This window comes from Scatophagus argus, chromosome 19 (genome assembly GCF_020382885.2).
Source record: "Scatophagus argus isolate fScaArg1 chromosome 19, fScaArg1.pri, whole genome shotgun sequence".
NCBI lineage: Eukaryota > Metazoa > Chordata > Actinopteri > Scatophagidae > Scatophagus > Scatophagus argus.
In genome coordinates, this window is record NC_058511.1 from 5,314,616 (window position 1) to 5,327,963 (window position 13,348).

The 13,348-nt window shown below is 43.4% G+C and overlaps 1 protein-coding gene across 9 annotated transcripts in view; it reads right to left on the minus strand.

The window, feature by feature from the left end:
- lama2 (laminin, alpha 2) overlaps positions 1 to 13,348 on the minus strand; it is a 152,818-nt gene that overhangs the window by 90,964 nt on the left and 48,506 nt on the right. For 8 of the 9 annotated variants that reach the window (XM_046372362.1, XM_046372366.1, XM_046372365.1 and 5 more), the window contains exons 8-14: positions 11,652 to 11,769; positions 9,820 to 9,998; positions 9,628 to 9,727; positions 9,098 to 9,155; positions 8,051 to 8,153; positions 7,731 to 7,871; positions 4,979 to 5,143 (exon numbers count right to left, since the gene is read on the minus strand). In XM_046372362.1, the coding sequence (XP_046228318.1) occupies positions 4,979 to 5,143; positions 7,731 to 7,871; positions 8,051 to 8,153; positions 9,098 to 9,155; positions 9,628 to 9,727; positions 9,820 to 9,998; positions 11,652 to 11,769 (864 nt within the window). Of the gene's footprint in view, positions 1 to 4,978; positions 5,144 to 6,614; positions 6,964 to 7,730; positions 7,872 to 8,050; positions 8,154 to 9,097; positions 9,156 to 9,627; positions 9,728 to 9,819; positions 9,999 to 11,651; positions 11,770 to 13,348 lie in introns of those variants that run through there. The other variant, XM_046372367.1, reaches the window with a different exon arrangement.

The following is a 13,348-nucleotide window of genomic DNA, read 5'->3' on the forward strand; positions in this document are numbered from 1 at the left end:
TAGAGGTGGAGGTACTTGCTCCGGCATCAATGCTGCCAGAGCAGCCCGGGGTCAAAACGGGTCCTCAGTTTTGGGGCTGTGAACCCTAAGTGGGCGCTGGCAGATAGGAATGAGACAGATCGTTTGTCAGCTGTTCGTCTGAAGCGCTCTGCATGGGGCCCTCAGATGAAGCTTGGGGTTACAGGAGGTCACTTGATGAGGTCTTTTCCTGGCCTCAAGGGGCTGATGATGTGCTTGATTAGGCCCATGGACACATACAAGTGCTTACAGATGCGTACATGTATTCATTTTGTCTCATGTATTTATGGTGCAGCTTGGGTAAAGATTATTTGACTAAGATTAGGTAGACTGCAGGCAACTGCAGTAAAACTTACTGGCAAACAGACTTTTTTTTTCTGCATACTACACTTTTGCAACACAGACACTTATTGTGCCACTTGAAAAATACAAAGAAGCAACATTATTGAATTTTGGGGTGAATGTGAGCTGTACTGCGACATGATTATCACTACTGATGGCAGAGAAGAGAGGCGTGGATGGACTGTAGCTCAGTTTGCATGTCTCATCCAGGAAGATGACTAAGAGCAGCTCACTCATTTGCTTCCAGCCTCGTAAGAGCCGATCAATTAATGTCCTGCACTCCCACGGCTCGCCGACTCTTGAAAGTCAACTCCAGCAGCTTGCTGTGTATCAGAACTGAAGTAACAAACAATGGTGAGATGACACCCTATTATTCAATGCAGTCAGTGCAGATCCACCTCTGAGGGCTGGGATCAGGCTCACGTATGTGGGCACTGTAGCGTCAACAAGAGGCGTCAACATCATGCTAAGTCGGCCGTAACTGTATGAATATGCAAACGCACACAATACCATCAGCGTTTATCAGCCTCTGCACTACAGGAAACTGATAACTTCACAGCGCAATGGAAGCTTTACAGCACAACACTGAACTGCACTTTGCTATTAATAAACAACTTTGCACATCTTGACGGTTATCAAGAGCCGTTAACTACTTCTATGCCCTTTAATGCCATCCAGAAAAAGCGCAGCTGTGGGGCAATCGAAAAGTAGCATCCTCTGCAACAGGAAGTCAGAACGCTTACGCAAACCGCAATATACCGACTGCGTGGTATATTTTGTTTGACATTCACTGTCGTAATGAACATCAGTGGTTCAGAACTGAAACGATCATTTCTGTTGCGTTACTGGAAGTGATAAGCAGGTGTAATGATTTTCTTTTTTCCTGAGCCGTGGGATTGCTGTGTGGAGCTTTTGCACACACTTTCCAGGCACACAAATGTGTGTGACAAGAAATTATCTGGTTGATGTAAACTGGAACGAATCCACTGTGATTGATGTAAAGGCACTTCTTCAGCCATGTAAGAGAGAGAGAGAGAGAGAGAGAAAAAAAAAAGAAAGGTAAGGCAGAGAAGAAAGTGAGGAAACAGGACGGGAAATCCATCTCGTGCAATCAAGACCAGATTAGGAGCGGCACTATACACAAACTCCTCTGCACACACTTTTCTCTCTCATAAGTCGCAGCTCAGCAGCTCGGTAAAAGCTGATGTTCCTCGTGAAGAAATTTTCTCCCATAAAGCTATTTTACAGAAACGCTTTCAACACAACTTTGCGGTGACAATCTCCAACCAAGGTGAAACCAGAGCATTTCTCTAAATGCTATTCGGCCTCAGGTTTCCACCTGTAGCAGGTTTTCTTCCTTATATTACTTCCTCTTTATAGAAATGCTTAGAGAAAGTTGGGGTCAGTAGAGGCAGAACTGCAGGGGAGTTAGGATGAAATGTAATACAAGCTGAGCTGTGTATTCGTGTGTCTGTCAATTTTCAACACTTGAGGTTTCTTTCATCAGCTGTCAAAAAAGGTTGTGTTTCCTCTCCCCATGTTCATCCATCACCCACTTTATCTCCCTGCTTCAATCTCCCGGTACTCTCTCTTCCTTTCTTTGTGTCAGTCCTTTCCTCTAAATGACGAGAATTTCTTGTTTTTCATACTTTAATGCTTTTTGACTGTCTGGTACAAGATGGAGGTCAGTATGGGAGGCTGCTTTTGAAGCTTTTTAATTTCTTTACTGTTCAATCATTTCCAAAACGCTAAGACAGTCTGTTGTATCAGAACGTCAGACTTTATTGTCATTCAGTATGCAACAGCGTACACAGAACGAAATATATATATATAATATATATATATAAAATCTAGTACTCATTTACAGTGTGGCAAAATCTACTACTTAAAAGTGGGGTTATTTTGTCAACTTCTGTGTCCATGATCAGCAACAAACTCTGAAACTCATCTTTTAAGCTAACATGAACGACAAGCCCTTAAAAAGCTCAGAAGAAAAGGGAATTTTGAATAACTACATGCTCAAACTGATCCAAAGCTCCAGAAGTGCAAAGTGGACCTTGGGATGATACAGCTTTGCAAAGTAGTGTTTCTGATTAACAAAAACATACAAGTCAATCACTTATCAATATCCATGTTGGGGAAAAGTCAAAACATTAGATTACGTCACATATATATAACGTAAGACAATATGCTGTCTTATGAATTCATTATATGTGTCAACATTGCTGATTTATTTAACTTTATTGCTGAGAATTTGGTTGGTGAGAAGTAATTTAAATAAGTATAATATCTTATAATAGTAATTATATGATCTTATAGTTACTTAATTATGAACTATGATTGTAATTTAAAACCAAACCCACGAGCAGAAAGATGTTAAAATGGTCATTGTTGGGAGATGCCACTCTGGGTAAAAACATGCTGCATTCTCATACTTGCAACATTGTAAGTTTATATTCGTCCCTCATGCTGATCCCCACTTACTTGCACTCCACTGCTAAACAAACCAGAAACACTGCAAAAATATTCTTTAATGACACTAATGGCCATCCTTGAGAATGAGCAGTCCCTGGACCTACACGGCTGATAAAACACCCAATGAGCATCAGTGGAACGTGCTTCTGGACCAATGAGCATGCACAGAGCGCGCTAACGGGCCAATGAGCATCCTTGGCATTAATAATGCAGGAGGTCATGCACGAGGATTAAGAATGTTATCACACACACACACATTTATACTCTTAGCTTGTCATTACACACACAGCCTGTCACTTCTAATGACACACGCTAACATGACAGACCACAGCGTGTATGTGTGTGAGTGTTTGTATGTGAGTGTGTCTGTGAAATAGTCAAGTCACATAGCATCTATCTCTGTAACATGATCATAGATTGAAGCAAAGAATCGCTTTTTCATAGTCGCATGCTGCTCCCAGCGATCTCACACACACACATACACGCACACACACACACACACACACACACAGAGTGGTAATTTGTTTGTTTCCCATGTTTGGAGGCATTCAGTTCTGCTCTGCTGTCCTTAATGCCTCCAAAACACATCATTATCTGACTTATATAGGCCTGGGAGTGTGTGTGAGTGTTTGTGTGTGTGTGAGTATGTGTTTGAATGAGTATATGTGTTTCTGTGTGTGTGTGTGTGTGTGTGTGAGAGTGCGTGTGCACTAAGAGAAAAACAGTTGATTATCGAGTTCAACAGGCGAAACACTGTTTACCCTGAGAGACACAAAGCCAGCCAGAGAGATGCAGAAAGAGGGAAAGAAGAGAGCTCGGGGGAAGTAGAGGGAGATGATTTAGGAACAGGGAGGTGAAAAATGGGAGTCCTGGAGAGACGGAGTGAGAGTTAGAGGAGCAGACCAATGAAAAGAAGCGGGGATGGAGGGATGGTTAGAGGGAGGGAGCGATAGAGGTTCAGACAAAGAAGTGAGATGACAAGCCAGGCCTGCAGGGTGTAAAGTAATGAAATTCTGTGGTATATTCCTCTAAGCCATGACACCCAGACTAACATCACAGTCAGTGTGTTGTTGTAGTAGGGCAACATCTCGACTTCAGAAACATGGACTGCAGCTATTTGCCAGCTGGAGTGATAAAGTCTAATCGTGGCCACAGAGAACCACAGCAGAAAAAAAAAAATTCAAACAGTCGACATTAGCAGGCGCATTTAAAGAGGAGCGCGGCTGCTCCCAGCAGGATACGTTCTCACCAGCCTCGCATCCAGGGGATACACTTTTAGATCATAAACTGGATCTGTTTATATATTCAAGCGTGTCCTAATGATGCAGCCTCGTGTCAGCTTTTGCATATTTTCCCATCAACGACATCGATAGGCTGTAAAAATGGTAAAAGCTGTAAATGTTCTTAGCAACAACATGAAAGCGGCCTGACAGTCAGATCACACGTTCAAACTGTGGCTCACCTTTGTTTGAATACACTGGAACCGCACAGAATAAAACCCACACAACCTGAGGTACTTTTGTCACCTCTACTGGTCTTGAATGTTGTTGGAGCAACACACTCTGAGAATAATTTAAAAAGCTGCAAAAAGGTTCTCAATCTTAGCAGTCATAAGCGACTTGCTTTGAAAACTGTAATTGTAAGGTACAGTAAAGGATTGGGGATTTAGGTAATTTCTTTGTGTGACACCTCACAAATTTGCATTTTTGTACAGGGAATGGAAGCAACAACTGGAACACATTTCACTACAAAGTCTGTAAAAACATTAAGTTTGAGAAGATTAAAGTGTAAACTTATTATGAAGAATGTATTTTTTTCCATTACATTCACAGCACTTTTCTAGGAAGTTCTCCAGGTACCAAAAAGTCATTTATAGATATTCCAAACTATTGTGTGGACATTTTTAGCAGCAGAATTATCATTACTTCAACAAGCGCAGAAATAATCACAGGTGTAGCTAACTGATAAGTAATGTGCTGTCAGTGTACGGTCTCAGGTGTGCAGGATAACCTATCCACAACAACACTGTGAAAGTAAAATCGGGCCATACAAACTTCATTACTGTGCCTTTAACTCAAACAACCACAAACATTAACAAGAAAGCATTTTTGGCTCAAAACAAATGAGTGTGCCTGCGTCTCACCTTGTTTCCCAGGTATAGTCCAGGTGCGTTCCAGTAGTAGGCTGAGCCAAGATCAGTCACAACATCTGAGTGTCGGACGCTCAGATACGGAGGCGTCTGTCTGTGAACAGACCACACTGTTCTTCCTGTATCTCCCACCAGGTGCCAGCCCGTCAGAGTGGTCTCCTGCAAAACAAGTCAAAGATTTACTTTCAGCAACACTTTTTCCTAACGACAGCATACTGACGTTAAAAGGCTGACTTTCAGGTACAATAAATTTCATAGATTACAAGATTTACAATAGACGTCTCATTTCAGTTATGCACAAAGTTTACTTTACTTTGCGGTCAGCCGTTTCAAATTCAACACTCACAATTTGTGTGGCGTGATATCAGGAAATCACAAAGAGCTATAGCCATTCGGTGACTCGTTTCTCTTTTATAGCACAGTGAAGGTTTGAACAAGGACTTTGCCTTCAGTTTTAACTCAAGCTTTTCAGCAGCCCCGTGCTTTAAGTGCAAGTGAGTCACGTATAGATGAGAAATGTTAAATACAGTAATCAAGGGAACAATTTGTATGAATGTTTGAAAGGATTTCAGTTTGATCTTTTAGAAGTATGTTCGGAGAGTTTCCAACAGAACTGACAGCAGATCAGTAAGGTCTGACAGCAAACATGTTAAAGCAAGTCACCAGGCGTGTTGAATGTAGATGGATTAAATAATCTGACAGGGTTCACTCAAAATGCCCGGCTGGTAGTTATCTTTGCCGGTGCCTACTCCATGTACCGTCTCAGAAGATGTGACCCTCCACTACCTACCTTCCTCCCGTTCTACACCAACAACCTGGCTTCTCCGAGTGTGTGTGCTTCGTGTGTGCAAATTCTAAATGATGACTGGACTCTGTTCAGCAAAGCCCTCGAGGTTTATTGCACTCGCTGCTGAATCCCACAATACTGCTTGAGTTCACCGTGCAGCGCCCGGAGCAGGAGCAGAGCCTACTCTGCCAAATAAGTGAATAAACATTTAAACAGTAAATGATCCCCAAGCCACTAAGCATCTCCAACAGAAAAGAGAGTAGCAGCATTTTCTCACAGTGATTGGTCAGTATTTTCTAAGTCAAGTCAATCTGGTGGTGTAATGTCCACCATTCAGAAGGCATTCAATACCTTCTAGCTTGAAGCGCCGCAAATAAAACCAAACCGCTTTTAAAATGTCACAGATGAGTAACAGTCACACCTATCGGTATTTTGTTAGTGCTGGTGTAGCATGCGCAACCTTAAAATGCCACCTTTCAAGATATTTTAAGGCCCCATCCGATCGAAATGAGAGGTCGTATCAACAAAAATGTAAAACTCAAAGTACGTGTAAAGGTTTTGTGCATCTGTCACCTGTCAGCCACAAAGACTTCCAGCTGACACCTAGAAAGAGTTTCTTTTTCCTCAGCTCCTGAAGGATCGCGCGTGCATGCGTGTGTGCGTGTGTGTGTTAGAGCGACAGCTAGACACACATCTGTCGTTGCAATTAACCTGACCTTGGATTCCCCTTTTGAACACACACACACAATCGGTGTCTAAATCAGAGCTGTCATCCTGTCAGCGTCCCCTCTCCCCTCCTCTCCCACCCCGCCTGTCAGTCAAAAACTGTTTTCCTCTTTTCACCTCTCTCCTCCTTCTTGCCTCTTGCCTTGTCTCCTCCCTTCGTCTTTCCAGTCTCGTCCTCCCATCTCGTCTTTTTTCTCCTCATTTTCACTCCTCTCCTCTTCTCTCACCTCCGCTGTGCTCCGTCCACAGCCACTCCTCTAAGGGTCCAAAGATTAGTCCTTGCTTTTACACCTCACTGCCGCTCACTGCTGCACGCGAACCCATTTCGCAGCTGACTTTTGATATTCTTAAAAGTCTGGGCCAGACGAATTCACTGTTTTACACTGTTTGATGCGTTCATTATCCTGTAACCCGGGAAACTTCTTCTGACTAATCAGTCAAAGATTCCTTTCTCTTTAACAGGTGTATGTAAAAGAAAATCGTGAAAATAAGAAAAGCAGATAAAATAAGTGCAATTAAATGTGCATTATGGTGGGTTAATTAAGTTGCGTGCAACTCGTGATGCTCAAAACTGAGCATTAGCTGCATGGTTGCCCAATTGTACTGTGTTAAGAATTGAAATCGAGTTTAACTGACTAAGTAAAATCAATAAGCTACTGAAAGATCATCCATAACTCCAGGACAACTGGCCATCAAGAGAGGAAGATCATGTGAAAGCTGGTTGCAGGAGAATGTGGCACAGCAAAGTTAATCCGTGCACACAAAGTAAACTTTGTAACGTAGAGAATACAGACAGGGCTCGGTGGTGAAGCTGACAGTTAAACCGCTAACACGCTAACCTGCAGGGAGCATGAAAACATGTCTGAAAAATATGTTACCATATTTTACCTGCTGAATATAATTTTACAATCTGCTCCTGTTCATATTCCAGTGTGGCGAGGTTATGTTAATGGGGTTATGTTGTATATTAAGTGTTCAGTGCAGCAGAACAACAGTAAAGGGCCACATCTTACCTTGTTTTGGGCTGTCGGGCCCAACACTCAAAAATCTGTGATATTCAAAGTTCAAACAGTCGCACTTCACCAAAGCAAGTCGATCCGTTCATCGTGACAATTCTTTTTGTTTATATCATCTTCTCATCATCAACCCAAACGGAAACATCCCAGTTGGTGGACAGAGAAGGTGTGGTGTGTGTGTGTGTGTGCGTGTGTGTGTGTGTCCAACAATGCCTACATTCTGATAGGTCCATGTGGAGGCAAAGCACTGACTGGCTACGCCCATACAGGAGCACTTTTCACAGCCGCGTCGATTGTCACCTTGAAGATTATAGAATCCCAGTTTACAACGGTCGCAGTTTTCCCCCTCCACGTTTTCCTGCAGGGTAGAAAGATGCAGCACAGTTTATGGGCTGCCCTCAAACTAATGCTATGCACACAAGGGCACACTACTGCAGTGTTAATGCGGTGAAGATAATGATGACAGGGCTGTAAAGGTTAGCGCAGACTACTTGTCAGTATTTTAGCCCATGCATGTGCGTGTGTGCGTGTGTGTACCTTGCACACACAGGGTGTTATACAAGGGTCATCGTTGGTGCTTCCTTCAACACTGCAGTTGCAGCGCTGGCAGGACGGGTAGCCCATATAACCGACAGCACACCTGGAGACAAATGAGTTTAATAAGGACAATAAAGATGACGGCGGTGAGTATTACAGAGGGCTTTCCATCACCAGAAGGTCACATGGTCAATGCCGCTAACAACCACCGCGTCCGTCCTGAGTCAGACACTGAACCTTCAGTCTGCAAACGGCTGACTTTGCACCACAGGTGACGTGCACGCATGTACAGTCTCAGAGGAAATATACGAGAAACAAAGAGAAAGTGAGCTGAAGCGAGCCTATTAAAGAGCATTTCAGGAAGTGATTTTAAAGAAGATGCCAGCCTGATCCGAGGGCAGGTCATTAAAAAGTTTGGAGGAAAAGTTGTATCAGCTTTTAGATTAGATTAGGTCACATTAAACCTGAATGATACCCACAGGGATATTGAGTCGTTGCAGTGGGAAAGATGATAATGCAACAAGCAATTACAGCAATAAGAGATGAAGGTAATACGATAAAAGATTAACAATTTAAGATGAAGCACGTTGTTGACAGGTTTACAGGTCAGACAGAAAGCTTTTCTTGTTTTTTTACATTTCTTTTTAAAAGTTTTGATTTTGACCTGAAGAGCTTCCTTAATGACTTTTCTTGATGTTATCAAAGACATGATATCCAAGTTTTAGGAAAAACAGCAAAACAAAATAGCAAAAAAAAAACAGTACATGTCATATTTGCCCTTTTTTCAGACTTCTTTACATAGTGTAAGGTACAAAACCACGCGTCTGTGTGCTTGATGAAAAATATCAGCAAAGAACTTAATGGAAACTTTCTGGCAATTTCCAAACGCTAATTGGAATAGACAGAAGCTGAAAGGTTCTGCTCACCTGTCACAATGTGTCTGTCTCTGTGTGTGTGCGTGTGTGTGTGAGTGTGTCTGTGTGTGTGTGTGTGTGTGTGTGTGTGTGTGTGTGTGTGTGAGTGTGTCTGTGTATGGGTGTCTCTCACCTGTCACATCGCAGACCCCCAAAACCCTCCTTACACCGGCATGACCCTGCTGGCTGGCCTGTCAATCAAACACACACACACACACAAACACACACACACACACACACATTTTAAAAAAACAACAGTGCGAGTGAAACCGAATGTGTATCTCTTTGAAGTGGCTGCACCTAAAATAGCTCCTCTACAAGACATAAAAAAACTACAGTTACAAAGAGGAATAAAATTATCTCTAATATAAATAGTTGTTCTGTCAAAGACAGTTTTTAAGAACAGAAACTTCAGCTGAACTTGGCTAACCCCAAAGAAAATCAAGCAGGACCAAATCGATGAGATGTTGGAGTTACTGAAGCAGCACTTTAAAAAGAATTAAAATGAGAAACGTGCGTTGGCATTCGCTGAAAAGTTCTGTATGTGCGCCTACTCAGGCACTGAATTTGTTTATACTTCAAGACATGAACGATATCCAGAGGGAGTAAAGCCTGACAGACATAAAGACAGACAGAAAAATTTTAAAAAGTGCATCTGCATACTGGGCGTAGCCTGGCTTGAATCTCGGACACACGATTGGCTGATAGAACCGTGCGAGTCACATGAGCAGGGGATGCAGGGGTTCTCCTCCTCAGCGCTCACCTGGCCAGGTGAAGAAGGCAAAGGCATATTCAACACAGTTGACATCCACTTAATGAGATAATTCAGCACAGACCAGGCAACATGTGACGTACCGCAGAGGGTCTGTAAAATCCATCAATGCATGTCTGACAGTTGATTCCAGCTGTGTTGTCACGACAACTGATACAGACTCCGCCCCCTCTGTACTGACCATGGCTGTCCAGGCTGAGTGACAGGTCTGCGACTGTCTGATTGAAGTAGCACTCCTCTGCCTTACCATGGCAGTTACACTCTGAAAAACACACACACACACGCACACACACACACACGCACACAAAGTTGGTGTTGTGTTTGACAGGATTGTTGAGTCCTGCTCCGGCCATCTCTATACCAAGCATGAAGCAAAGAGGACCGCTTTTTTAATCCATTCACTTCCTCAACATGGCAGTTTAGAGAAACATCAAAATCCTGTTTTGAAGACAGCACCCTGAGGTTTACACACTGGCAGTGAGCAGCGTGTTATCTCCAGGGTCCAGGGAGGAAAAAGCGGGTCTTCCATTTCACTCAGCTTGTCCTCGCCATTTCCTACGTCCAACATGTACGAATGACAAGAAAGCGTCTTGCAGTGTGATTGTGGCCAGGATTTAAAACGTGTGATAGGCCAAGGATCACAGCTATCTGCCCTATAAGTTGCCAGGTGTTCAGACAAGAAACAGGGCTGAATTTAAATGTAGTGGGAACATGTTTTTTCAGGCACGATGAGATGATTAAATATGATTGAGGAAGCTTGAGTAATAAATCCATTTATGTGAAGACTTATAAAGATATCAAAATACTGCACAGCATGGCACAAGCTTTCTAATACTAAACTCTAGAACGTTACAGTACGACTGCAACAACATTATGAAACCCTGTAACAGATGTGTTCATACTTGATTGGCTGGATGATACTGATTTACACTGCAGCAAAAGTTGAGCGATGTGCAATGGCCCCTCTAAAATGAACGAGGGGCCTGCAGTTTTTCAGGCCATGCTGTTATCTGACTGAACACAGCCGTATGCACCTCCTAGACTGGAAGGAAGCAGTGAAACTACTGGTTTCCGTGCATGATGTGTGTCTCTATTGGTGGTTGGCCTGTACTTGAAATGCCAGAAACAGCAGAGAGGGATCCTCCGTCCACCATTTGATCATGTGGTAGGACAACAGTGCGAATCTGTGCATTTTATCCATTATCTCCAGAACATTTCAGGGCCCATTCCCCAGGTCTAAACCAAGAGTTGGAACTGCCAACTTGCTTAGTTGCTGTGCGGTGCTCCTGGGCTTTCCTCCATTACTGCACTAGCCTGTCTGTTTTGGACACTCTGGTCCCACTGTGCCAGTCAGGATCTTTAACGTCTTGTCAGCTTGTTCTTGTTGTGTCAGTGTTGAGGCAGAAGGAGCAGCTATCAGGCCACTGACACTACAGAGGCTGTTAGAAGTTGTAGCCTGTGTGAAATAAAGTGAAGATTACATGCTGTAACCCTAGTTTTATGATGAAAGGCAGGAGCACCTAACCTCACAGCTCTGCTGCTACAAAGCTGATGAAGGTTAATGGATGCAAAGGGTGACTTTTGATTTTTATACTTATATTAAAGACTGATCCTGACCGGATGGCGAGAATATAAATTTCACAGTTCGTATCATAAAGCCTGTGTTCATATAAGCTGTCGGTGTGCTATAGTAATATTCCAGACATATTAGCAAGTAACATTTGGTGTGTGGGTACATGTGTTATATTACAGTAAACGTACAGTGGGTGCCTGCAGTATCATGGGAGCTCTGGAGGTACATTTCGATGTTTGATTAGTTCCTGTGTGAGTAGGAATTGTTGTGCCATGGATGCACTGCTTTAGGACTGTGTGTAATCAAAGTGTGTAATTTGTGGTGGTGTTACGTCTTTCTTACTCTCACAGATATGTCGAGTGTGGAAGGTTCCAGCCATCCAGGCCTGCTGGTGGTAACCAGGGCAACAACGATCACAGCTCTCCCCGCATGTGTTGTGTTCACATTCACAGCTAAACTTCTACACACGAAGATATTCACACACAAACAGAGGGGAAAAAACACACATTAACAAGGCAGAAGTTTCACAGAGTTGAAATTCAAATGCACATGGGCAACTGTGTTTAAATAAGTGGATCTTCTGCAGTCTGATTTCAAAGAGGAGGCTAAACATGGTAACAATCTGAGTCATCGTTGAATTTGGATTCCAACACAGCCACTTTTTCTCCGCAATCTGTCAAGTGCCTGGTGAAGGAGAACTATCTAAATCCAAAAATGCTGGGCCTCGGCCTGACACAAATTTAGATCAGCCCTGCATACAGTTTGGAGGTTGCCCTGCGTTCTGATGCTCGCTTTTGAATTACAAGAAAAAGCAGAAGCTACCAACCAGCTCCATCTCCTTAACTTTAAGAAACAGTGTAAATTGTCTTCTTTGTGTAACACGTATGACATCAAAACGTTCAGGGCTGCAAACAGGCAATCATCAATATGTATCACCTACTAATCGCGTATCAAACAACAATATGTTCACAGGAGGACCAACTGCAATAAGCGAACTCGGTTCACTTTCCACATTGTCAGTCAGGGGGCAAGTGGGCTCACTATTACTCTCCCAGGAGAGAAATAAATTCAAGACTAAACACAGTCGAAGCAGAATGTAGCAGGATATTTGCCACCTCTGGGGTTCAGTAATTCAATTTATGACTTTCTGTAAATTGGTTGATGTGGAGAGGGTGCCAGATTAACTGAGAGGGGAGCAGTACAATAGCACAGCAAGAGCCAAGCTTGGATTTGTTGGCACCAGTGAATTTGCCTCTTTTGTCTGAGACACAAGGCTGCAGCTCTGGCTTCAGGCTGCCTTTATACTGAGCACACATCTGAACAAACGATCATCAACAAATCATCTCACGGGTCTCCACCTTTTCTGCTTCCTGAACGTCTGCCCAGGAAGCCACAGCATGGACGGATGAAACTGTATCAGAGTAAAGGAGCTAAATGTCCCAGGAACAGAGGGGTAAAGAAAATCAGGATCACAAAATTACAGGTAAATAAAGTGGAATGCAGTTGATAATGTGTCACATTTATAACTAACTATGTACGATCCCTGTAGAAACACACAAATATGTCAGCCAACGAGCGCATGCTGGTGGTTGGTGGCTGTGTTCAGTTGATTCAAAATACCTTTTCAAAATGCCCTTAAGAGATGGAGAGAGGAAGAAATCGGAGCTCTTTACACATCAGTGACATCACTTATTGTCAATGACATCATCACCGAGGGACCAGACACCAGTGTCACATCTGGGCTAGTCTTCGTGGTTCAGCCTCGGGACATGTAAAGGACACAGGACTCAGTTTGTTTGTGTGTGTGTGTGTGTGGGGGTGGGGGGTGGGGGGGGGGGGGGGGGGGGGGGGGGGGGGGTATCAAACTCTCTGCTGTTTGAAGTGACACGGGAGACAACCCTTCACGGTGTCACCTGTGTCCCTCACAGACACACACACACACACACACACACACACACACAGAAAGTCTGATACAGGGCGGTAGATTAAAAGCTGGTGCCAGAGGGTTCTTGCTTCTGTTCAACAGCACACAGGGGACT